Genomic DNA, 24,635 nt, shown 5'->3' with positions numbered 1-24,635 from the left:
GGCTCTTACAGCCCCCAAGAGACAGGGCAGAGCTGGAAACCCCTGGGCTTCTTGAGACACCCCTCCAGTGAAGCCACATACCCTGTTCCCAGGCTGGCAAGGGGATGTGGCAGCTGGAGGCAAGGAGGAGACGCAGTTGGCCTGGCAGGATATCTGCCACCCTGCCATCATCCAGGGGAATTTGGGATGCCAGGAGCCAGATCTCTCATGACCCACAGAGCTCTGTGCAACCAACTCGGGGCAATGCACTGGGCCCGGCACAGCCCAGATGTCCCTGCTGGGCTGCACTGTGCCAGGAGCGGGGAGGTTCCAAGCCGTGGGGCTAGGCTCACATGTGACATAGATGCAGGGGTGAGCAGGGAAGCACTGCTTGCCCAGCTTCAGGAACATGCCCAAGGATCCACTGGTGTCCGTGGTGGCTGGTGTGGGCTCAAGGGCTGCCTTCTGCCTGCCCCCCTCCCTGGGGCTGTGCTCCCCATCCCACCCCCATCGGAGGTCCACAGTGCCAGGGCTTGGGGCCAGGCTTATAGCAGGGATCAGACTGGCTGTATAGGGGCGTGCCATGCAATTACCCAGCCCATGGAGGGGGTGGTCAGCCCCCAGCCCTCTCCCTGTGCCCCCCAGGTTAAAGCAGTCCCCAGATGTGGGCGCTGCATGCTGCCCCCTCTGTGTCCCTCCAGGGTCTGGTCACTCTCATGGCCTTCACGGCATCTGCTCAGACACATCCTCACTGCCCTAATCAGCTTAAGGGAGGGGGATCTGATGTCAGTGTCTCCTCTGGGGATGGCTCAGGCTACAGGGTGTGGGGGGGGTCTGATGCTGCCAGCAGGGAGCCCAAGTATGAGAAAGGAGCTGCAGGGATTGAGGGCGTCCCTCCCAGCGGGGGTCCCTCAGCATTGCACAGCCTGGTCCCCAAGGATGGCAGAGGGTGAAGTGGGGGGAAATGGAGCAGTTACCCCCATGCAACCAGCACTCAGGCTGGAGATACCACACCCCACACCCCCCCCCAAGCTTGGCCTTGCAAGAGCAAAATGGGGGGCTGGCCACAGCTGGCTCCCTCAGAGCTGGGGCAGGGAGCTGTGCCCCTGCCAGGGCAGCCTGCTTTGGGGCTTAGGTAACTGCATGACGCAGGGCAGGACACAGATTAAGGGATGTGGATCGCTAGTAGCTCCCCCCACCGCCATCCTGCTCCTATCCCTCCTGTCCCTCTGCCAGTGCCTGCACCAGGGAAGCCCAGGTGAGCCCAGTTCCCTCCTCATTCTCAGCTCTGCAATCCAGGTCCCTACTGGTTCAGAGGCCAGACATGCTGCAGAAGGAGAGGAGTTACTTTTCTGTGAGAGGGAGGACCACCACACACCCTCCATGCAACAGGCTGCAGCTGAGGTTTTGCTTTGCTCTGGCTGAGCTTACTGGCACAGTCCCCCTGCTCTGACCCCAAAGTGCCACCCCAAAAGCTGGGAACCAGCCCTGCACTCCCCTGGGATGACAGCCAGGAGGGAAGGTGGGGGACACCGATGCAGGACTACACCAGCGATGCTCTTGTCTGCCTGAGGATGCAGCCAGTGTCACCATGGCAACTCGGGATGCTCCCATCCCCAGGGCCCACTGGGAGCAGACACCCCCCCTCCATGTTGTGCTTACCGGAGCTGAGGGCAGAGCATCACCTTCCACCCAACCCAGCCTCCCCCATCCCCAGAGCCCCATCTGACCCAGCCTGCCAGCAGCACTACTTTCTTCAGTCACCAAAACCGACAGCTTGGAGCAGACTGCAGCAAAATCCTGCCAATGGGTGAGCAGGGCCGAGCCCGGCATGGCTCCTGGCGGAGCATTGTCCCTGCCCTTGACCAGGGGTGCCCAGCCCGGGGGGCTGATGGGGGCACACTATCCCTGGCACTGGGGTGCACCAGCGGGGTGGGGAGCCTGTCCTAGGTGTCTGGCAGCAGGGTGCATGGGCCCAGTGCACCCGTGGGCTCCAGACCTACCTGCAGGGAGTCCTCAGGTGCCCTGCCCAGGGTTAGATGGGGGAATGAGGTCCCGAAAGGCCTCAGCCTGCGCTGGGAAGAGCGAAGGAGCAGAGCACGTGGCCTGGCAGCTTCTTCTGCCTTTTCATTAAAGGCAGATGGTTTTTTTCCTACTTTAAAAAAAAAAAAAAAAGTATCTTTGTCTCTGTCTTTGCTTAGCCAGCAAGAGGGCAGGATTGAGCCCTGTCCTGGCCTCAGCCTCTTGCCAGGATGGTGGGGGACTCCTCCAACTCCCCCAAAGCCTCCCAGCCCCACAGTAAAGGATCAGAGAGGGGATGGAGTAGCCCCTCTCCTATTTTAGCAGAGCCACGTCACCACTTGCTTAATTTCTCACGCTGGGAAGAGCCTTTGCAGCACAGCCAGGTCACGTCTGCCCCAGGGAACATGGGGCTGCCTCCCTGCCCACCCCTGCTGCCCCTCCACCTCTCCCAATTCCCACCTATTTCCTCCTCTCCGCACCCCCACTGCGCTGGCTCCTCTGCTCACCACCACCCCCCCCCCCCAACCTGCTGACTCACATCCTCTCTCCAGACACCACCATCCCTTGGCATGGCTCCCTGCAACGTGCTTCGTGACTCAGTGTCGCTGAGCCGGAGCCCACAGGTGCAGGTAGTCAGGCTCCAACACCCCTCTGGAAGCCCTTCCAAGGAACCAACTGTGATGCTTCCAAAAGGTGCTGCTTTCTCCCTTGCCAACGTGCTTGGGGCTGGGGCCGTACCGCCACCATAAACCCCCCTGGCCTGGACTTCTCTTTCCCCAGGTCCTGGATGCACCTGGGAGGAGCTTTGTGCACTTTGGGTTTCTTCCCTGCTCGCTGCCCTCCCCAGACACAAGGATGCTCTGGATGGAGCCCCAAACCTTGCCCCTGCTGCCGTCTCCTCGCTGGTGCCGAGGCAAGGGCTGCCAGGGAGAGTGTCCTGGTGCCGCTCCTGCCCGGCTGTACACTGAGACCTTGGGCCAGGCTCTGCTGAGGGCAGGGGCTGGGCAGCAGAGAGGACTGGATTAATGCACTAATGCCAGATTACGCTCTAATGCAGGACTTCTGATGAGGGAGTGGCACCCGGTCCAGCCCAGGGGGCACTCACTCCCTGGGGCAGGCTCCCCATGACTGCTCTGGGCTACAGCTTGGTGCTGCCTGGCTGTCCCCCATGAAGCTTAGTCCTCAGGGGTGACACAGGACCGTGAGACAGGCAGGGGACACAGAACAGTGTAACCTCCATGCTCAGCAATCAGCAGGCTGGAAGTAATGCCCCAGCCTAGGCAGCCCTGGCCCTCCCTCCGCTCTGCTGGGCTCCATGGCAGAAGGATTAACCATCGCAGCAGGGCTCCAAGGCATCTGGTTCCCCTTCCCCACCTGTCCCAGGTTCTTGGCACAGAGCTGTGATCCTGTCCCATACCCACCAGCCAGGCAATGCCAAAGCCACATTTTGGCTACCGGGGGGGCCCAAACTGTCTGCTGTCCCACCTCCTTCAGTCTCATGCCTGCCACTGGGCTACTCGGGGCACAGGCAGAACTCAAAGCCTCTTGCAGGTTCCCACCCCAGCCTGGATGCGTCCCGCATCAGCTGAGACCCTGAGGCAGCTGTCCTGCCCCTCCCTGGGTACAAGTATCTCATCAGCCAATTTAGTCTAGGACCCCTCATGCTTTCTCTGCCATTTGCTGCCATCTCCCTGGGTCATTTTGTCCACATCTTCCCCCCTAGACAACCCACCAGCAGCTGTGACCGAAGGGCCATGGAACAGTGAGGGGACCGGAAACCTGCACCCACAAGTCATCCCCAATTCAGCAGAGCAGCAACAGCAGGAAGCTGTGATGGAGCCAGCGTCCGAGTAACTCCCACAGAGGCAGAAGAGAGACCTCCCACTTCCATCTGCCTTGAGGAACATGTTATCCATCATCCTCACAGCCGAATGGAGGAGAAGGGCTTGTGCAGAAAGCTGGGCTGAGGCAGGTCCTGTGCCAGCCACGTGGGCGCTGGGTCTGCATCATCTGGAGCAGTTTCGTCCCCACGGAGTAGCTCCGAGTCACTCTGGGGGATGCTGCAAACTCTTAATAGCAAGAGCACAGCTTCCCCGCTGTTTGTCCAGCAGGAGAAGGCATGGCTTGCCAGGCTGGCTGCTCCAGCTGCCCTTTGCTCCTCCATGTCCCAGTGCCACAGCCAGCACATCCAGTGCATGGAATTTGCTCTGCAGACAGAGCAGCAGGGCAAGGGAAGTCCCACAGAGCTGTTGCTCCATGGTCTCCAGGCAGAACCCCCCCTTTCAAAGGTGACTATGTATCCTGGTGCCTCCAGCAGCCCCACACACCCTTAGGGAGCAAGAGAAGGATGCTATGGCCTGAGAAGAGACCTCCCTGTGGCAGGAGGGGCTGAACCAACTGCAGGCTGCACCATGCAGGTTGTGCCCACCCCCCCTGCTGCAACATGGGGTAGAGGCATGATGGAGCATCCACTGTGAGGCATAGAGAGGAGAAGTGTTGATGCTGGAGGAATTTCAAGCTAGGAAAGAGCTGTGATTCTTCACCAAGGCCCTGTGGTGATGGATCCCTGACTTGGCCCTGCTGCTCTACCTCTGAGTCCCAAACCCAATGTGAATCCCCCATTTCTGCAACACCAGACACTGCTGGGCCCTGCAGCTGGCAGCAAGAGGGGCTTCCCAGCCCCTCCTGAGAAGATCTCAGCCCCTCACGGCTCCTCAGAGAGCACCAGCTGGCTGCAGGGATCACAAGTTTGGGAACAAGATCTCTCCATCCCCCTACTGCTGCCCCATAGCTGGCTCCTGAGCCCAGACCCCTGTGGCATTGTACAGCAGCACAGGGGTCTGGCAGGCTAAAGTACACAGCTTTTGAGAGAGGAAAATGCTGAGCTCCCAAGCCTGTCTGAGGATTCCCACCCTCAGTACCCGCCCCTGCTTGTGTCCCCCCCGTCCCCCCCCCCCTTGCCTTGGGGGGAGCAGGAGGCTCCCAGGCAAGGTAAGGTTAGTAGTCCCCCTGCCTTGCTCCCCCCAGCAGCTGTACAAGGTCCTCTGGGGGAGGGAAAACCAGACATCTCTCCCATCAGTAAGGCACTGGCTGAGCCGACGATGCATATTTAAATGCACAGGAGCATCTAAGCTCGTCTCTCATTCCTTGACATTTCCAGAGACTCCAAGCTGTCTTCAATTACCAGTCTGCAATTAGCTCTTCCTAAATCCCCCAATGAGGCCTAGCACTCTTAATCAATGAAACACAAGGGAGGAGGGGAAGGACATGGCCTCGCTGCAGCTGGAAGCATTTTAAAAGGCTTGAGGCTGGTAGGACCCTGAGGGTGTCTCTAAGGGGATCTGCAGGATGGGAAACCTCCACCAGTGCTGGCAGGTTATTCAGTTCTAGAGACAAGACTCTATAAAGCCCCATGGCTGGGGGTAGGGGGTCACTAGACAACCTCCCCCGGCTCAGGGTGAAGACAACTGGTACCAATGGCTTGGGTGTTACCCTGTGATGCTGCAGACCCTTCTTGCTGGCTTGTGGCATGCTGCTTCATGTCACCATGCCTCAGTTTCCCTCTCCACAAAATGCTGATAGGGGAGAGTCAGGGCTCACCCAGCAGCCCCATAGGAGCTCTAAGGGTCCAATTCCACCCCTGTTTAAGCCAGAGTAAGGACTACTACCTTCCCCAGCACAAGATGTGGATATGGCCAAATTTGGGGTGGGTCGTGAGTATGCTTTGGCCCAGACAGCTCACCACAAGGTCACATGAATGTCAATCTAAAGGCACAGACAGGAGCACCCATTAGGGACAGGGAGGAGAGGAGCAGCACAGGTCTCGGTGGGTTTACGCAGCCACAGAAAAGCCTTGCACAGCACCCTGCCAGGTCAGCCCTCGTCACAGGGACATCTGTGCTGTCTTCCTGGCGGCACAGCTTTGCCTGAATGAGCCAGATTGGGCCTAATTAGCAGCTCTGCTGATGCACACAAAGGTAGAGAGAATCCAGCTTACCCTCCATGACCTGCAGAGCCAGCACAGCTCTTCCTGGCTGAGGAGAGCCCAAGCACTGGGCTCAGAGGGACTGGGAAGCACTGGATGCAGATCCCAACCAGAGAGTGTGTACTGTGGATCCTGCTAAAAAAGCCCCAGCAAATTCAGAAGCCTGAAGCATAGCAACCAGCTATGAGAAAGGCAAAGCCTTCCCCTTCTCTGCCCCTCTCCCTGGGGGTCTGCAGAAGCACAGGGCTGGTAACCGGGCTAGCAACACAGCTCCCACAGCCTGCTGCTGGCAGGGAAGGGAGCCTGGCCCTGCAGAGCAGAGATAGGGAGGAAGGAGGTGAGGGGTGGTACCTTTAGGCAGGGGAAAAAAAAAATGGAGGTGACATGGGCTGTGGGATCCTGGTTAAATTCAGTGCAGCAGACAGGCATCAAGCATTTCCATCTGGAATGGAGGAGGCCAGGAGAGCTCACAGGAAGCCAAGGGGCAGTTGGGTGGACCAGGACTGGCCTTGGGCACAATAAACAGGGGTGAAATTCTGACCCCCAACTCATACCAGGGAGTAAAACCCCCTCTGAGAACCAGCCCCAACCCCCATCCCTCTTGGGGAGGAGAGGGGGCATGACTGGGAGCTTGGGGTGCCCCCCCAATTCCCCTTGCACCCCACAGCCCAGCAAGTCCAGGGAGCCACCACCAGGCCTGTCCAGGCCACCTCTTTATTCTCTAGTGAAGCAAAGCAAGAGGAGAGGAGACCCCCCCCCATAGCAGGCCCCCTCCCCCTGGGCTCCCTAGGCCTCCTCTGGCACAGACCCCTTCCCCCACAGCAAGCTAAGGTGGGGGGGTGGGCATCACCCCACCGGGACCCTGTTTCGGGGGACACATCGGGGGGGAGGGGGGAAGGTTTACCCGCGGGAAGGGGGGGGGGTGTGCCCCCCCCCCCAGCGGCTCGAACAAAGGGGCAAGTGGGCGGCTCCCGCGGGGTGAGGAGCAGCGTCGCCCATGCCCCGGCGGGGGGCGCATCGCCCACGCGGGGGGAGGGCGGGGGTGAGACAGCGCCCACGACATGAAAGCCCGCGGCCCCCCTGGCCTTGCCCCCCCGCCCCGCCTTTGTCTGCTCAGCCGCGGCGGCTCCAGCACCGCGGACAGCTCCGGGGCCGGCGGCGCGGAGCCCGGCTCTGCCCGCGGGGGGCTCGTTCACATGCACCGTCTGCCCGAGGCCCCCGCAGCACCCAGGAGACATCCACCCCCCCACCCCTCCCCCGGACCCTCTTGCCCCGGATCCCCAGTTCCATTTTCTTCCCCTTTCTTCTAGAGAAAACGTATCCAGGAGCCTCCGCTCCTCGGCAGCCTCCCCCCTCCCCATCGCGCAGGCGGGAGGGACACACGCACACAGAGACAACCCCCCCCCCCCCTCCGGTCTTCGCCGTCTCGGTGTCGCGGAGCGCAGCCCCCAGCTGGGGTAGGAAGGGGGGGCGGGGAGCGGCCGGATCCGGAGCAGGGAGGGTCCAGGCAGCGTCTCCGTGGAGCTGGCGGCCGGGGAGGGGGGAAGGCGAGGAGGAGGCGAGGAGGATGCGGGGGGTGGGGGGGTGGGGGGGTCCGGCAGTCCTTCGCCTCCCCCGCCCCCTGGTGCGCAGCCCCTTCCGCCCCCGGCGCCGGGGGCCCGGTACCTCCCTAACGGTCCAGGCTGATCGTCCAGTGCTTGGACCCATCTCCGCCCTCGCCCTCGCTCTTGAGGTCCTGGAAGAGTTGCGTGAAGTAGTGCGGGTCCGCGTTGATTCGCAGCATCTTGGCGCTGAGGCGCTGGATGATGCCCAGGCAGCGCTCCCAGAAGCGCCCCTTGTCACCCTCCACCAGGAAGGGCTTGAGCGGGTAGGAGATCTCGTTGCCCATGTAGGAGTAGGCGAGATAGAGGCAGGTGAGGAAGGCGGCCTGCAGCTCGGCCTGGGTCCCGATGTCTTCGCCCCGCAGCGCTTCCCGGCACAGCAGGTAGACGAACACCAGGTTGGCGGGGGTGATGAAGCCCTGGTCCTGCCAGCCCTGCAGCAGCAGCGAGCGGTCCACGCTGCGGAACCAGGAGATGAGCTCGCCGGGGCTCAGCTCCTTCAGCCGGTAGCAGCGGCGGCACACGAAGTCCCCCAAGCAGCGCAGCAGCTCGCCGGTGGACGCCTGCACCACCACCCGGCGCGGGGACCCCGGGGCGCGGCTGCCGGCCGGCGGCGGTGGCGGCGGCGGCTTGCCCCCGCCGGAGCCCGGGTGCAGCTCCTGCGGCGCCGAGGGCACGGTGGGCACCGGCACGGCCAGCGGGCCCTGCTTGGCGCCGTCGGCCGACCCCGCCACCGACTTGCGCAAGTTCTCGCGGTTGCGCTGCACCACCAGCGGGTCGGGCTGGCCCGGGGCCCCCCCCGGGGCCCCGCCGCCGGGCTTCGGCGTCACCTTCTTGGTGCTCTTCTTCTTCTTGGCCGAGGCGGCCACCAGCCGCTTCCAGGTGAGCGCCGAGATGAGCACGCTGGGGCGCTTCAGCCGGCTCTCGCCCTTGCCCGGCACCCTTCCCGGCACCTTCTCGGCCAGCAGCCCCCCGCCGCCGCCGCCCTTGCCCGAGGAGGCGGCGGGGGAGAGGGAGAGCACCGTGCCCATGCTAACGCCGAGCGGGACGGGCGTGCGGGGGCCGGGGCGCCGGCACCGCCCATAGGAGGCCGGGGGCTGCGGGGGAGGCGGCCCGCACCGGGGCCGCGGTGCCCGAGGATGCTCCGCCGCGCCCGCTCTGGGCTCCGCGCCCGCCGCTGCAGCCAGCCGCGGCCCCGCCGCTCCCCGCCTCCCCGCCGCCAGCCAATCGCCGCCGCACGGGCACCCGGTGCGGCCCGCCCCCTCCCCGGTGGGCGGCGGGGGTGGGGGGGAGCCCGGCGCGACGCGGCGCGGCGCGGCTCGGCTCTGTCGGGCGGCCGCCGCCCCGGCGTGACCTTCACCGATGGGGGTCTCGCCCGGTGCTCCCGCCGGGTTGGGGGGCTGGGGCCCGCGATGCTGTCCCGGCCCTTCAGCCCTCTGTGTTAGGGACGTGGGGAGGCGGCAGGACCCGGCGGGGGGACCCCCGAGGACAGGGGGCACAGGAAGGGTCTGGGGGGGGCTTCTGAACTTGGCCGCTCTCATCCGGGTCCTGCTCTGTATTCTCACCTGCAGCGCGAGGGATGAACATTCCCAGACTGGCAGAGCCCCCTCCAAAATGGTGCTAGGGGGACACAGTGGGGAAGAAGAGCCCTGGGAAATGCCAGAGGGGAGAATGAGGAAGGGTGAAGGTCAAGAAGACTGTGAGCCTGTGCTGGGGGGCAGCTGGAGAAGGCTTGGGGCTGGGGAAAGGCTGGCTGTCAGTCGACAGCTGCCATGAGGGGCCTGGGCTTGGCAGGAGAGCCCCAGCTCTCATGAGAATTAGCCCGACCCTGGGCACGGCTCTGTAAGGAGTCAGGAGGCACCCAGCCTGGGGAGAGCACCCCCAGCACCTGCTGTGCAAGCGTTGGGTCCCCCACCCACCCTGCCTCTTCCCACTCAGTCCTGGAGGGGAGATTTACCATCGCACTGACAGTCACCAGCATCGGGCCAAAGTCAGGGACCTTGAAGAAAGGGGAAGGGGCCTCCTCCAGGTCCCCAAGGCAAGACCAGCCAGCCCTGCTGCTCAGGGCTCCCAGAGCCCTCAGGGGACGAGGGAAGAGATGCTGCATTTCTGCATCATTGCAAAATGGTATGCAATAAACCAGCCACATGCACGCAGGCTGCTTCTCCCCCTCCAGGTCCAAGCATGCTGTGGATGAAACCTGCACCCTCTGCTTGCTGCCTCCCTGCCCATTGCAGGAAGATCCCACTTGTATTTCTCATGAGCTGGAGGACAGATCCTGCAGCTCTGATTGCTACAGCGGGTGCCAGGCATCCATTGGGAACAAAATGCCCCAATTGCTGGGACTGCTCCTCCACGTACAGCGCCAGGAAAGGCAGCTGGGAAAGGTTTCAGGGAGAACATCTCAATGATGCATTTTGATACAGCATTTTATGTGTGAAATGAACACATGTCAATGCTGGGATGTAGCTGCTGCCGGATGGATCCAGGCTAACAGGCGGTAATGAATTATCAACCAGGAGGAGCTAAGCCAGCCCCCCCGCTTCCTCCTGCACTGCTGATGCTGGAGGTGTTTGCGATGAAAGCGCAGGCTCAGAGCTGGGTTTCAGACTTCCAGCCGGGCCTCCCGATGCCTGGGGCTGACGTGCCACATCTGGGGGCAGGGCAGAGGCTGTGCCCTCTGTGCCGTGGCAGGGAAGAGGGGCAAAGTCCCATTCCCACTTATCCCACGCTGTGGCCAGTGACATCCTGCTGTTTCCTTGTAGGAGGCCACAGTGGGATCTGCAAAGAACATGCACATGTGCACACAGACCCCCAAACACAGAGGTTCACTTTGGGTGTGGCCAGAATCCAAGTGGATCTGGGCCAGCATCACGTACCCAAGGCCAGCTTAGGCTGGGCTGAAGTAACCAGGAGGATTTGGTAAAGGGGTACAAATACAGAGGAAGAAAATGAGGACAAGGTTCCTAATAATTAAGTCAGCACCTTTAGATATACAGAGCTGGCTTTAACCTAGCTAAGAAGATGGAGGAGCCCTAGGGAGGGGATAGGAAGGAGCTTGCAGTCTTGGCTCTCTGCATGTTTGAGGATGGGCTGATTTTCTGGTGTGCAAACATGGTCTCATCAGAAATGCACAGCTGAATTTTGCAGGTGAGGAAGCAGAGACCTTCCTGCATACTGCTTGCTCCTGCTGGACTAAAATTGCTCTCAGATTGCTTCATCTGAAACACATGAAGCCACCCCCACCCTGTGTGAGCTCTCCCAAATTGGCTTCCCCAAACTCATTAAAAAGGGCTATTTGTACGCGGCAATAATGAGCTAGGCTTTGCAGCCTTTTATACAGAGGACGGGCCAGAGAACTCCCCTGCCTCCCCCAGCTGGGCTTGCGGTTACCAGCACCGAGCAGCTCCGTGTGTGTGCACACCTCCTACCGCTCCCAGGCGTGGAGATTTGGCTGCAGCCTGTTTAAAAATCCAGCCCAGGGCTGTTCAGTGATGCAGCTAGAGGACTCGGCTATAAGCAGCAGAAGAGCTCCAGGGCCAGTTACTCCTTTCTTGCCTGCAGCTGCCTGTGTCCTGCTGCTGGAGCAGCTCTGAGGTAGAGGAGGTGAGTGAGCCCATAGTCCTTTCCCAAGCCAGCACTGCTGGCAACAGCAAGGGCTTCCTGCAAGCACTGGGGAATTACCCAAGCCCTACAAGAACAGCAGGATGTTTCTTATGCAGGTAAAGAAGCAGCTTAGGGGTTTACCTGGGAGGCAGCTACTCTTCCACGTGAAAGAGGAGGATTCCCCCCACACACACACTTCAGTTTTACTTTTCAGGCTCCAGCCCTGAGGCTGGCAGGCAATGGTATAGCACAAGCTACATCCTTGGGGCCATCTCTGCTTGGCTCTTTAGGTCTCGGTTGTAAATGGTCAGTTGGCAGGGAAAGGCACAAAGTAGGAGGGGACACAGCATTTCCCTTCCCCAGGGAATTGGGGTTCCCACCCCAGGTGGCTGGAACAACATGCCCTTGGATGCAAGGGAAGAATGGAGTAGGGCTCCAGGCACAGTCAGTCTCAAAGCTGCTCTTGGGCTTCTGCCCTTGGCCAAGTCTTCAACTGTTGGTGGTGTGGCTTTGCCAGGACACTGTTGGCATACACAGATCCCCTGCTACTAAGCATCACTCTAGCCGGGAAAACACATACCTCAGGTGCATGCTATCACCAACAAAGGGATGGTTTCTTGTTCAGGCCCCTACTTTTGGCTGTATAAAGGGGTATCCCTGTCCTCAATCAAGGGTGTTCCAGATGGGGAGTTGGAGCACTCTGGTACCCAGCACAGCTAGTTGGGCTCCAGGGATGGAGACAGGCAGGAGGCAGAAAGAGAGCAGCCCCAGGGGAGAGAAGCAGGGGTAAACCCAGGCAGTACTGTGCAAAGGCTCAAAAAGAGCTAGTGTTGACCTGCAGGAACCACAGTTCCCTGCAGGCACCTGGCAGCCAGCCTCCCACTCTGCTCCACCTGAGCTGAGCCTCCTACTGCATAGAGCTGTGCAGCTCTGCCTGCCTGGTGCAGGTGGGAACGCGGGGCAGGTCAGGCCTTGGTGAAGCCCATGCCAACCCTCACATCCTCTCCAAGCTGTCTCTGCATGACACTGCCATGCTGGGGCTGTGGCTCAGAAATGCACAAGCTCCCAGCCTGGGGCAGGGCAGCTCTCCCGGTACACCCAGGACATGAAAAGGCATTTTGGAGGGTCCTGGGCCCCCTAGTCTGATCCCAGCTCCCCTCCAGGCTGCCAAGCTATTGGGCATAGGCTTTGTGATGGGTCCTGGCTGAAAGCAGCTGGCAGCTCCCCCTGCCCACTCCAGAATGATGAATGAGCGTGTGTTCGCTGGCTGGCTGGAGCTGTTCTTTAATAGCTCACTTGCTGTGCCGTGGTCTGTCTGCACTGGCAAAAACAGGCAGGGAAAAGGACTGTTGCCCTGGCAGCGGCTGGCAAGCCAGCTTCTGCGCTGTGCTGCTTTACCCGTGGAGACGGAGCTCATAGTCTTGGTACATCCCAGTGAGCAGGTCTGACAGCTCTGGTGCTCCCCCTCCCAAGCCCGTACAGCAGGCAGGCAACCTCCAGCAGAGCTCCTGCCTCAGCCGGCAGCCCTGGGGCTGGGAAGCCCCAAAGGATCTGGCTGGCAGGTTGTCTGCAGCACCCGGGGAGGAAAAACCCGCTTGTGCTTCCGAGTGCCCCAGCCCAGGCACCTCTCCCTTCTGCATCCCCGGTCCCGCTCCATCTTTCCCCTTCCCAGTTCTCAAGAGAGAGGGGCTACAGCTGTGGCTCCACAGACACCAGAGCTGATCTGGCCTTACCCTGTGATACCCTCTTAGTGTGGCTCAGGGTGGGGGGCAGTGCCTACCTAAGATGGCTGGAGGAGCTTGTGCAGTTCCTGCTCTGAGGTCAGCCCTGGGTTCACGCAGCAGTGTGGAGCAGAGCACAGCTGAGTCGAGCAGCCCTGTTGCAGCCCCTGGAGAGAAGCTATTTTTGTCCTGCTGTTTGCCGAACAGCGGTGTTGGGAATGGCTCAGAGAGCCAGAGAAACACAGCTCCTCCGGTTGGAAACGGTGCAAGGCAGAACCAGGCCTTGAATTGACATGGAAACACATGTCTGCTTCCTGATCCCTGAGCAGAGAGAGGGGTCCTGGCACTGGGCAGCCCCCGACTTCTGGTGGGGAAGGCAAGTACCCCTTGCTGGCATGGGGATAGGAGTGGGGAGTGCCATCAGGGCTATGCTCACAGCCCACATCCCTCCCAGGACTGCTGCCATTAAAGCCCTTAAGGGAAGAAGGTCTCAGCTCTGAGTGGGACAGGAAGGTACAACTGGGAAGTCCTAACCATAGACATGGGCTGCTTAAATGCTTGCCAGGACATCCCTACGGTCTTGTGGTGGGAGAAAACCCACGCAGTTTCAGGCTGGTAGCGGTTAATGAAGGGGCTAATTATTCCCCTCTGCAGACAATTAGGGCTCCATGAGGAGAGCCCCTGTCAGCCCAGCACGAGGAGGCGGCGGGTGGTCTCTGTGCTGGAGCCCCTGAAGGGGTGAGGCGGGCTTGTACGAGCCCCCGCGCTGCCGGGGCGGGCGGAGTGGCGGCAGCGGGGCGGGCTCGGGGGTGCCGCCGGGAGGGGGCCCCGGGCCGGGGCTGTGCTGCCCTCTCGCGGCAGCCGCCCCCGGAACTCCCAGGGGCCGGCCCTGCGCTGCTCTGGGTCCCCTCCCCACCTCCAGGTTGCCTGGAGCTGGGCGCAGGTTTGCTCCAACGGCTCCGTGCCCAGCCCGTCGCCGCAACTCTTTGCCCCCCCGCTTTGGGGAGACTCTCTGGCTGTCAGAGGCACTGGCATAGCTGGAGGAAGCTGCCACTTGTCTGAGGGAAAGTGTCTGGTTGCTGTCCTGGTGGTGGTAGTTCCTCCACACCACCATCACCCGGCTGTGAAGACCCAGCAGCTCCCGACCTGCAGCCTGTGCAGAAGCAGGGGGCATCTCTGGGGCCTCCTGGCAGTGAAAGGGCTGTGGGTGGAGGGGCCGAGGTCTTCGTGCTGGGCTATGATGGGATGGAAGGGGTGCCACGGGGTGCTGTGTGTGAGGAGCTGGAGGAAGAGGGCAGAAGGAAGCACAGGGCACGGAAAGCATCTGCACAAGTGCTCCTCCACAGCAGGCAGCAGGGATTCGTCCTGGATCATGTAGAATGCTGGGTGCTGAGCCCAGGTCTCCTGGGTTCCAGGTCAGACTTGTTCCCACACCTCCCTGGCTGGCAAGAGCTGAGCAGTCTAGCCCCTCAGGATTGCTTCCATCTGGCAGGGAGGCAGCTCTCTTCATTTAGCCTCCTCCTGCAGGCACATGGGAGCCTCAGCACGCAAAGGACAGGTCGCAGGGGCACAGCTGGCTCTGCACCAGCTGTCCTGGTGCTCGCTGCACATGCTCTGAGTGTGCGTAGATGTATCTGTGTGCACGCAGCAGGTTTTGCGTGTGCATCCACAGGCTGAGGCTGCCCGGCATCTCTAAGTGCTGGAGAAGCCCAAACCCCGGGGTGAGGCTGCCGTCTCCTGGATCTGTTTCCTAGTGGATGACAGGGAAGGCAGGGCCATAGGCTCCAGCTCTTGGGGCACCTTGTCTCCGTATGGTAGCCAAAGGGACGTGGTGACACTGGGGGGGGTCCCTCGCTGCCCACCAGGTGGAGCTGCACCCCACGCTTTGCTGCTGCTGGGGTGGCCCTGGGCCAGCCCTGGTCCCCTGCTGCTTTTCCCTGCCCTAGCAAGGAGGGATCCTGGCCTTCCCCAGCCCTCCGGGTAGTGCACACATGAAGGACAAGCACACACATCCTGTACACGTGCTCTGGGGACAAGTGGTGACCCCCCACTAGCCCCACCTGCCCAGCAGCACAGGGAAGTTGCATGCTTGGAGGTAGACAGTGGATATTGACCCAGTAGTTTGGAAGCCTTCTCCCCAACAGCCACACAAGGGGAGACTCAGGAGATTGCCCTTGGTGATGTTCTGGCCTCACGTTTTTCCGGTGTTTGGGGCTGACTGCATTCACTGCACAGATGAGGATGGAGTTAGTCCCAGCCCCTGCCAAGCTCTCCATGTAAAGCAGATCCTGCCTGTTCTAGCTGTGTGTAGGTCCCCAAGGACCCTTGGCCCTCTGGAGCTGCTGCAGGCGATGCCACCAGTTCTGCTGTGGCCGCTGATGGGATCGCAGGCTGTGTGCTCTGTGGTCCTGAGCTTGGAGTGCATCTGCTCAAGCACTGCAGCTCTGTGAGATGCAAAGGGCCATGAGGGTAAATCCTTCACCTGCCTTCTCACTGCCTCTGTGGGCCTTGGCTCAGGGCTGCTGAGGACTGGCTGCCTGAGATCCAGCTGCCCTGTACCTTAGCTTGGAAAGATCCAGGGGTAAGTGTTTCTGTCCTGATACTGTGCTAATTCCAGGGAGCCAGTCTGAGACCCACCAGCCTCCTCTCGCAGCCCTAGACCTGCCCCAGGAAGCTGGGACCTGGAAGACCCCCTGGTCAGGCAGTCCACCGCCTTCCCTAGGCCCTTTTCTCCCCTGATGCTTTCCAGCCCTGTGCAGGGGTCCCGTTACAGACTGTCCCTCCTCTCTCCATAGCACCTCCAGCACGTGACAAGCAGGGGCAAGGGGACGAGGCAGGCAGGGGACTGGAGAGGGTCTCTCTGCCCTTGGTCATGTCTGGGCTGGGGGTCTGGAGGAGGGTCTGCTCCTTGCCTGGTGGGATGTTGTCAAGCCTGGTCTGCGGTGGAAGCCGGGGAGGCAGCTGTACAGGAAATAATCACGGCTTGTTCCAAGATTAAATCACTGGCGGGAGCACGAGAGAGGATAAAAAGAGCCGTCTGTCGTTAGAGGGAATATTAACCCGGCAGCAGGCTGGGAGGGGGGAGAATTTTATTTCCTGCACTTGCTGGCTGCCAGACCCATTGTGCACACAGGGCTCAGCACTGACAGCATCTCTCAGCGGGACATGCGCCCTCCTTCCCCAGCTCAGCCCTCAGCACGGGCCCTTCTCCCTCCCCTGCTCGAGGGAAGGATGCTGCTATGAGCAGGGGAAGAGGGAGGATTTTGGGAGAAGTGGGGAAACTGAGGCAGGACCGTGCTATGTGTCTGGCACTGCATGGAAGCACTGAACTGCTCATCCCTCCATGTATCGCTCTTGCTCTGCCCAGGCCAGGTCTTCGCTCAGTTCCTCCAGATGAGCTCAGCATGGCACAAAAGGTTCTTGTTTGGTCTGGCCGTTATCAGGGACCTGCCTCGAGGTCCTTCAGCACAGGAGCTGGGCTGGAGCTGGAGCAGGTGGGGCCAAGGAGGAGAGGGAAAACAAGAGACCAGCTGCAAAGGGGTGAGCTGGCGGGGAGATAAGATAGAGGGAGAAATGCAAAATATGATGAGCGGCAGGAGGGAGGGAACGTGGGAAACTACGGTGCACCTTGGGTCAGCTCAGCTGGGAGAGACACTTAACACGTTGGGGGTGCCAGCTGGCTGTGGTGACAAGCTCCCAGCAATGCTTGTGGCCCCTTGCCCTTGGGCTGGGACCTGCTTTCAGGTCTGGTAGTAGCTGAGATGGGACCCCAAGACCCCTGTGCCCTGATGACCCTCAGCCGCTCCAAGGATGCTGCGTGGGGACCAAGCATGGCCCTGGAGAGCTGACGGGAGCAAAAGGGCTTGCTGCTGGCTCTGGGGACACAGGGATGGAGACACCTTCCCCACAGCCCAGCTGGGCAGTGGCCATGCACCGGCCAGGCTTGGCAGCCATGCCCAGGTAGTGGTCCCCCTCCCTGCCCCTGGCAGGCTGTCCCAGCCCTGCTGCCGGGGCTGCAGCGGGGAGGAAAGCCAGGCTCTGCGGGCCAGCTCAGGGCTGTGCTTTATGGGCTCTTCTGTGCCAGGATAAACAGACCCATGGGGCCTGGGGTTTGCAGCGAGCGGTTCATGAAAGCCTGCGGCCCTGCGCCTAGGGCTTCCTTCCCTTTGATGGAAGAGTCCCGGTGGTTTCCCAAGCAAGAAGATCCCGGCTCCTTCCCCCTCACTCCCCCTTTCTCCCCCCCCCCCCCCCCCCAGCCCGTTCCCTCTCCAGCTGAGGCCTGGGCTGAGATAGGAAGATGAGCTATCCTTGGCTGCCTCTTCCAGCCTGGTGGTACCCCACAGAGCCAAGCCCTCCCCTCCGTGGAGGGTGAGGCCCTCGGTGCTCAGCATTCCCACATGGCGGTGCCTGGCTGCGTGCAAACTGCCTGAGCCTGGCCTGATTTTGCCTGAGGAACTTTCTTTATCAGCCTGTTCCCTCTCTGGGGAAGTTGTTTGAGAAAGGCCAGCACTGTTGGGAGCAGCTAAGGCAGTGATTTCTCCCACCGACACAGCTGATGGAGCTGAGTGTGTGGGGAGACCAGACCCATTGCAGAAGCACTTGTTGCATCCTCAGTATGCACAGCTGGTGCTGTTAGCACCAATGGGTGCCGCTGGTCACTGCCCATCCCCTGGGCCCTGGGGTTTGCTGTATCTGCAATTCCTCACAGGAATCCCTAAGGAAAGTCTCCCATGGGACTGGCCCCATCGTACCAGACATGGGCTGAGATCTGCGGGTGGTTTGCACACATGTCCCCCTGCACCCCTCAGTAGCTCCCATCTACTCCACTCCAGACAGAGACCCTGGAGTGGATGGAAATCCTCAAAGCTTGACCGGAGCCTGAAGATCTCTGCAGGCTTACACCCAGGGAAGGTCTGGCCTTGCTGCACACAAATCCCAGCAAGCAGCCGTTGCCAGGATGCTGCGATTTCCAAGCCAACATCAAAAAGCAGCTGGGGATTGGCTTGCGAATGCTCCCACACGGCACATCCTCTGTGTTTTATGAGCGATGTTTTACAACATAAGTGCTGCTATATTAAGCCACACATCTAACTGGAAAAACAGGAGACGGTGAGGCAAGCACAGCTACCTCAGTGCTGGCTGCTTTAACGCTGTGTAAGCGAGTCCTTCTCCTGTTCAGGCTCTCTTCTGCCTCTCTCCCTCTGCCAGGCCCTGCTCCATGCAGGCAGGAGGCAGGCATGGGTACTCTGTGATACACAGCTGGCCCTTGGGTTTTGGGACAGGGTGCCGTGGTGGGGCATTTCCCACCTGCTGCAGCCCCCGTCCCCCAGCCCTGCTCCTCAAGTAGGCAGGAACTACAAAATGGGGCCAGTCTCCATCTTTTAGGGCAAAATCCTTGCTGGCAGCAGGATATCAGGGGCTTTGCGGGGTCGTCTTTGGCTTCAGCTGAGGTCTCTCGGTTCCTGAGCAAAGGGTGAGTGTTTGGGGAAGTCCAGCCCTCCTCGCTCACCGCCGGGCAGGCGGAGGGAGAAGCGGGGGGGGGGGTCTCCTTCCCGGCGGCCCCAGGAGAGGGTGCTCTTCGCCCGCGGCTGCACCGGGCCCGCACCGGCATCTCGGCGGCATCCCCGCAGCCGGCGGGCCGGGCCGCTGCTCCGCTCCTCCCGCGGCCCTGGGGTGCAGGGGGAAGCAGAGGACTTGGGCCAAAAAAGCCCGTGCCCCCTGGACGGGCCCTGCTTTTATTCCTTGCCACCCCCCCCGCCGGGGTAAGGATTTGCACGGGGAGGCTGCGTTTTCGAGAGCTCCCATCACCAGACCCTGACCTGCATCCCCATCCCTCGTCCATGGGGATGGATGCAAAGAGCGTGGCCGTGCCGTGCCCTACCTGGGGACGGTGGAGGAAGCAGTCGTTGGCAAGCCAAGACCCTTGCAAGAGAGTGGTGGAGTTGATTTATGCTCCTGACATTTCTCTCCCGGTCGGGCAGAGCTTTTAATAAAGAGTGAGTGATTTATGGCTCCTTTTAAGTGGGAAGGAATGTTACCTACGGCAGTCTGCCCCCAACACCCCCGCCTCGTTGTCTCGCTGAACCCCCAGCATCTGGGCTAGCAGGAGGGGAGCAGAGACTGTCTCTGCCCCCATCATTCCCCGAAGCCCTCCCCACAGCTGAGGTGGCCCCAGCATCCTGCCCCATTCCCAGTAGCAGCAGCCCCGGTCCTGTCTGGGGATGCCCTGGCACCCTGGGGGGAGCGGTGCTGTATCCCCTCCAAACTGCCCCAGGCCTCGGCAGTGGGGCAGTGCCCAGCCTACGTGCCACCCTGCACGTAGCAGCTATTGAAGGAAAGCTTCTGCCCCCAGACCCCTCTGCTCCCCTCTGTGAGGACCCCTGTGGTGGCTGGCCTGGGGACAGGATGACAGCTCCACGGCAGTTGTCATGGTTACTGGGTATTAATGGATGCGGGCATGAGTGCTTCCCAGTGATGAACAGCTCCAGAGGGGAAGGGCTGCCTTCAGCCCAGCCCTCCCGGGGGGGCCTTGGTCATGGAGCCACCTTCATGCCCCTCCCCAACCCCTCCAGACCCCTGAACCAGTGCTGGCCAAAGCCAGCTCCAAAACCACCAGGGGCAGTAGCTTGCAAATAAAGGGGCTTCTTGGGGCCTAAAATGACTCTTGGGTCTCCCAGAGCAGACAAGGAAGGGGACCTGTCCCCTCCCATCCCAGCCCTGCTGCCTGGAGGGGGCTGGAGAAGGCCACAGGGCTGGGGGACACGGTGGCCAGCAGGAATGGGGATGCAGCAGAGCCGCAAGACCCTGTCAGCCAGCCCCTTTCCCCTCTGGAAAGGGCTAATGAGTGAGGACAGGGGATAAGAGCAGGGGCGGAGGGAGCATCGCCCAGACAAAAGCCGCCCCAAGAGGCTCCCAGCTGCTAATGAAGATAAAGTGCCCGGTTCCTTTTCTTCTCCCAGTGAAATCTGGTGGCTAAGGGGGAAAAAATGCTTTCAAGTGTATTCATCTATAACATGGCCTGGGAGGCAGGGATTCCAGCAGCCGGAGCGGCGGCCAGCTGAGACACTGATCTCACACTTCGCACACGTGCACGCACACACGCATGTGCAAACACACACACACATCCGTGCAGGCTGCACATAGCATGTGTGAAATACCTGCAGAGCACGCGCATGCACACAGACATCAAAAGCCAGGTCTTTCTCTGCATCAAAACCACAACCGTAGATAAAGGCATGTGTTGAGCAAAACACCCCCTGCCCACGCAAAGCACCCATGCCGGGCTGCCAGATCCCACACGTGCCCTGAAATGCACATGGCAAGCGCAGTGCAAACACAGGCACGCGGCATGCCAAGGGTGCCTGCCCAGCACTGGCGCGTGCGCACACGCATGCATATGCATGCACACATGTGTGCATGCATCCTTCCCCCATCCTCAGGCCTGGTGGTTGTGCAAATGCAGCCTGTATCATGCGGCTGAGGTGGGAGAGGGTAAGTGATGCCCGGCGGGGTCCTGGGCTGGAAGACCTTTTGGGTCACTGCAGTGTTTCAGTAACTATGTGAATAAACCTCATTGCCATTGATTTATGGGGGAGGCAGGTTGGGGGAGATGGGCTGGAGCTCTCCCATGCTATGGATGGATGGACTCCTACCCCATCCCACCCACAGGGTCTGTCCCAAGCCTTTCCCCTGCCTGCTGTCCTACAGCCCAGCCCTTGAAACTCTCCTTAACCTTCATCCCAGCCCTGACTGAACAAGATCTGCACTAAAGAGTCCCACTGCTGTCCCCTGCCTGGGAGCTCCTCCACCCAGACACCTTTCCACATGCCTGGAGCAGACAAGCCAGTGTCAATGGGGCTGTATTTCCAAAGTGCCCATCACCAGGCTTTTGGGGAAGGATGCTCTACAGCCCAACATTAATTTAAACAAACCCAGGGCTGTTCTCTCACCCTGAGGACCTCTGCCACAGACCAACCCACCTCCAGGCTATGAAACACATCCCACAAATGGGCAGCCTGTGTGCCAGAGCCTGCTGGGCACTGTCCCTGACCCAGGCTAATTCCTAAATCGTGAGCAAAAATTGCCTGGATCAGTGCAAGCTGGCCCAAGCCAAAAATCATACCAGGGCAGTGCTAAAAATTCCCATGGGGACAGTCCCGCTGCTGTGCCTGGGAATGCTCTGGGCCTGTTTGTTTTGCAAGTGCAGACGTAACCAGAGATTCTTCCCCCCCTCCTTTCCTCTGGAGGCTTTGAATTAAGCGGCCCATTTACAGAGAGGCAGCAAGGGAATAGGCGGCATGTGGGGAGGGGGAGCAGCTTCTCCCCAACACATCTGGCAGCTAAAGGTACCCCCAGACCCACCAGAGACCCTCCAGGCAGCAAAGCATTTGCTTGCAGCCCTCCAGGCAAATCGAGGTGCTGCAGAGAGATGCTGGATCTGGCCCTGCTGACGCCCTCCTGCCCCGTCTCAGCATCATGTGGGAGCCATGCCTGGCTAGACCCCACTGGCTTGTTACAGTCATCTGCTGTATCAGTTGGGCATGGGGGCTGAGAAGAGGTGTCCCACACCTCTGGGGCAGGGTGGAGGTGAGTGCAGCTGCTGGAGGCAACTCCAGCACTATTCGGCATGGCCGGCTTGGGCAGGTACACTGCTATTCCACCGCACCCGGCTACTGACAGCCGGCACCTTGGTACCACCTGGCTCCTGGTTATTAACTCATGCGGATCTGCTTGGCTGGGGCAAATAAAAACTATCATCTGGATAATTGCACATACACCTTCAAGGAAATAATGGGAAAGGGGAAAGTGAGGGACCCAGCTCAGTGAGAAACTAGGAAAGCTATGGGTATGGAAGCCTGGGAGCAGCCGGGAACCTCTCGGCACGGGGACAAGAACTCAGAGCCAGGGGTCAGGGGCATGGGGCCAGAAAATAGCACCCGGTAAGAGCTGAGAGATCGCATTATCCCTGCAGCTTGGGATGGAGGGAGGCAAAATCAGCCCATCACAAAGCCGCCCGTGCGGCTGGCCGGGGACAGTAGCCAGCCCAGCCCCAGCCCTGCACCAGCTCAGCCCCGGCGCCCAGAGCCCAGCCCGGGTGAGCTGCCCACACTCCCTCAGCAGAGGGCAGTGGATGCACACGCACACGCGTGCTGCACACCCGCGGCCACCCCCCGCCGTGTGCCCAGGACACGAAGGGATACAGCGGCAGGGCTCGGTTCTCGGCGCTCCCGATGCTGCCGGCGTGTTGAAAGAAGAGCCTGGCACCCCTTGGGGGAGAAATGGGTCCCCAAGGGCTGGCAGGCGAGGGGTGGCAGAGGGGTGAGTGCTGGCCTGGCAACACATCCCCAGGGTGGCCCGAGCAGGGACCGCTGACCAGCGAGGGTCTCTGCCTGGACGACCCCAGATCTTCCCCGTGCTTTGACCTTGTCCCCAGCCCTGACCCGGCCTCCTGTCCTCTCCCTGGTTCCCAGTGGAGGACACGCTGTCTCCAGCCCAGGTGGATGAGCCCCACGCTGCTCTGCTCACCCCTACAGCTAGCCACGTGCTGGAGATCCCTGCCTGCCCTCCGAGGTTCCCACACCTACTGGGATGCTGGAAGCTGTCTCCCCTGGCATATTTTCAGGGCCATTTACCACAGCAACAATTCTGAGCCCTGGGCAGCAGGGACAGGCTATAGGCAGCCCTGAGGCCTGGAGGTGCAAGGGAAGTGTCCATGCGATACTGTGGGCTGTTAAACTGGACCCCATCTCTATTACTTGGCAGGGGGAGGTGAACTAGTGCCTACGTGCACATGGGCAGTCTCCCAGGTCAGAGTGGTCCCTGTTAGAGTATAAAGGGGTCCCCTATATCTGTGTAAGTGGGAGTCCCTATAGTTATATCAGGAGGGGCACTATAACCATATAAACAGGACCACTATAGCGGTGTAAGGCACATGACAGACAGCCACAGGATTCCCCCCTCCAGCTGCAGGAGGGTCTCCGGTGCCAGCCCCTCCCTGTGGGAGATGAAGCACCATCCCCTCCCGGTGCATCTCAGCCTCTCCCAGTATCTCTGGCCTCACCATCTTGGTGCTGCCTGGCCCAGATGTGCTGGGAAGAGGGAGGGGGCAGCCCCGGCAGCTGTGGAGCATTCAGGCCAGATGCAGAAGGTACACTTTGCGATGGCAAGCCATGCGGAGGCTGCTGAGCTGGAGGCCTGTACTTATCCGGCCACGACATGGCACAGGAAGAAAGGACATTCCTCCCTTAGGAACAGCTTGCGCACATGGCGTCATCGCCTCGTTATTAGGAGGGAAGCCACAGAGAGGGTGTTCCCAGCCCCCAGCCCCACCGCCTCCCCTCTGCAGGCCAGGCTGGCCCCAGGAAGGGCGGTGGGACCTGGGCAGGGAGTGGAGGGCTTGTGGGATGCTGCCTTTGCCATCCGATCCTCAACTCTGGGTTGCTCTCAACCCCTCGGCTTGTAGTGAGGGCAGGAGCCATCCTGGCCTGGATTCAGCCAACTCAGCACTTTGGGCTGAGCCCGGCTGTCACCGAGCCCAGGCTACAGCTGAGCATGCCAGAGCCTCGCCAGATGCTGGGGTACGTGTGCCTTCGCTGGCCGTCCCATCACAGCTTTCCTGGGCGATGGGGAAGCTTGCAGCAGCGCTGGCTGGAAGAGATTCCCAGCCCATCCCCATGGAGGCTGCTGTCTGCCTTGCCGGGAGAGGCCCAGTTCGAGGAGCTTGGCTCAGCATCCTTTCCTTGGAAAACCCTCCTGGGAGAAGCCCCTGCCCTGGCCCAAGGCCCCAAGACCCTAGCTGGGTGTAAGAGTCCCCAGTTGGTGCATGGCACTGAGCCGCTCTGTGCTGGGGATGGGACATGCCCTCTGTCCCTGCTCACTGCCCAGCAGACCTCCTGCTCAGTCAGCGGGACCTGGGCATGTCTCAGTCCCCAGGGCCTGACCCACCAGCCCAGCTCTGCAACAGGCACAGCCAACATCGAGCCTCCAAGAAGGATTTCCCCGCTGATGGACCATGACGTGGGGGGAACCAAGCCACCCCGCCAGCCCTGCTAGGGACCCTCCTCCCCAAGCCCTGCTCAGAGCTCACCCAGAGCCCTGCTATAAGATGGGGCATGGGATACCAGAGATGGGACAGAGCTGTTTGGCTTCAGAGCCAGGAATTAAAAGTTCAAAGGGATTTGCAGAGACCAGGGCAACCTGGAAAGCAGACCAGATGGTTTGTTCCTGGCTCTGCCAAGGAAGGCTATCAGCTACCAGGGCAGCAGCAGGAGGCAGGCTCGGTGATTCAGCGCAACAACGGCTTGGGTATACGATAGGACTTGCCTAAAGCCAAAGGATACTCTGGAGTGGTGGGACAGGGGGAAGGGCAGAGCGTGGCTGCTCCCTTTGGAGCTGGTTTTGTCCTGTCCAGAGTAAAGCTGCCTTGATAATCCTTGCAAAAACCCTGCATGTGTGGTGTTTCATGACCTGCATCCTGGGAAGGGCAAACCCTGACCTGATACCCACCCATGGACTCCAAGGTCTCAGAGAGAAACCAACCCAACCCCCCCGCCAGTCTTTCCAGCCACCACAAGCCAGCAGTGATGCCGGGTGTCGGGAAACATCAGAGCACGTGTCTCCCGTCCGCACGGGCGAGAGCGGCGTGTGGGCGTCAGGACACGCCTGGCCAGAAGAATCCCAGCAAATTACTTCTCCTTGATGTCTGCCGGTTCGTCACGGCAG

The 24,635-nt window shown here is 60.8% G+C and overlaps 1 protein-coding gene across 1 annotated transcript; it reads right to left on the bottom strand.

The window, feature by feature from the left end:
* Positions 1-6,686: 6,686 nt before the first annotated feature.
* CDK5R2 (cyclin dependent kinase 5 regulatory subunit 2) lies at positions 6,687-8,799 on the bottom strand. The gene has a single exon (XM_069781159.1). It carries the CDS (start codon positions 8,616-8,618, stop codon positions 7,656-7,658), a length of 963 nt encoding a protein of 320 aa, XP_069637260.1. The 5' UTR covers positions 8,619-8,799; the 3' UTR covers positions 6,687-7,655.
* Between the last annotated feature and the right edge of the window lie 15,836 nt (positions 8,800-24,635).

The sequence above is a fragment of the Haliaeetus albicilla genome, chromosome 4 (assembly GCF_947461875.1).
Source record: "Haliaeetus albicilla chromosome 4, bHalAlb1.1, whole genome shotgun sequence".
Taxonomy (NCBI): Eukaryota; Metazoa; Chordata; class Aves; order Accipitriformes; family Accipitridae; genus Haliaeetus; species Haliaeetus albicilla.
This window is presented reverse-complemented; position numbering and strand designations above follow the sequence as displayed.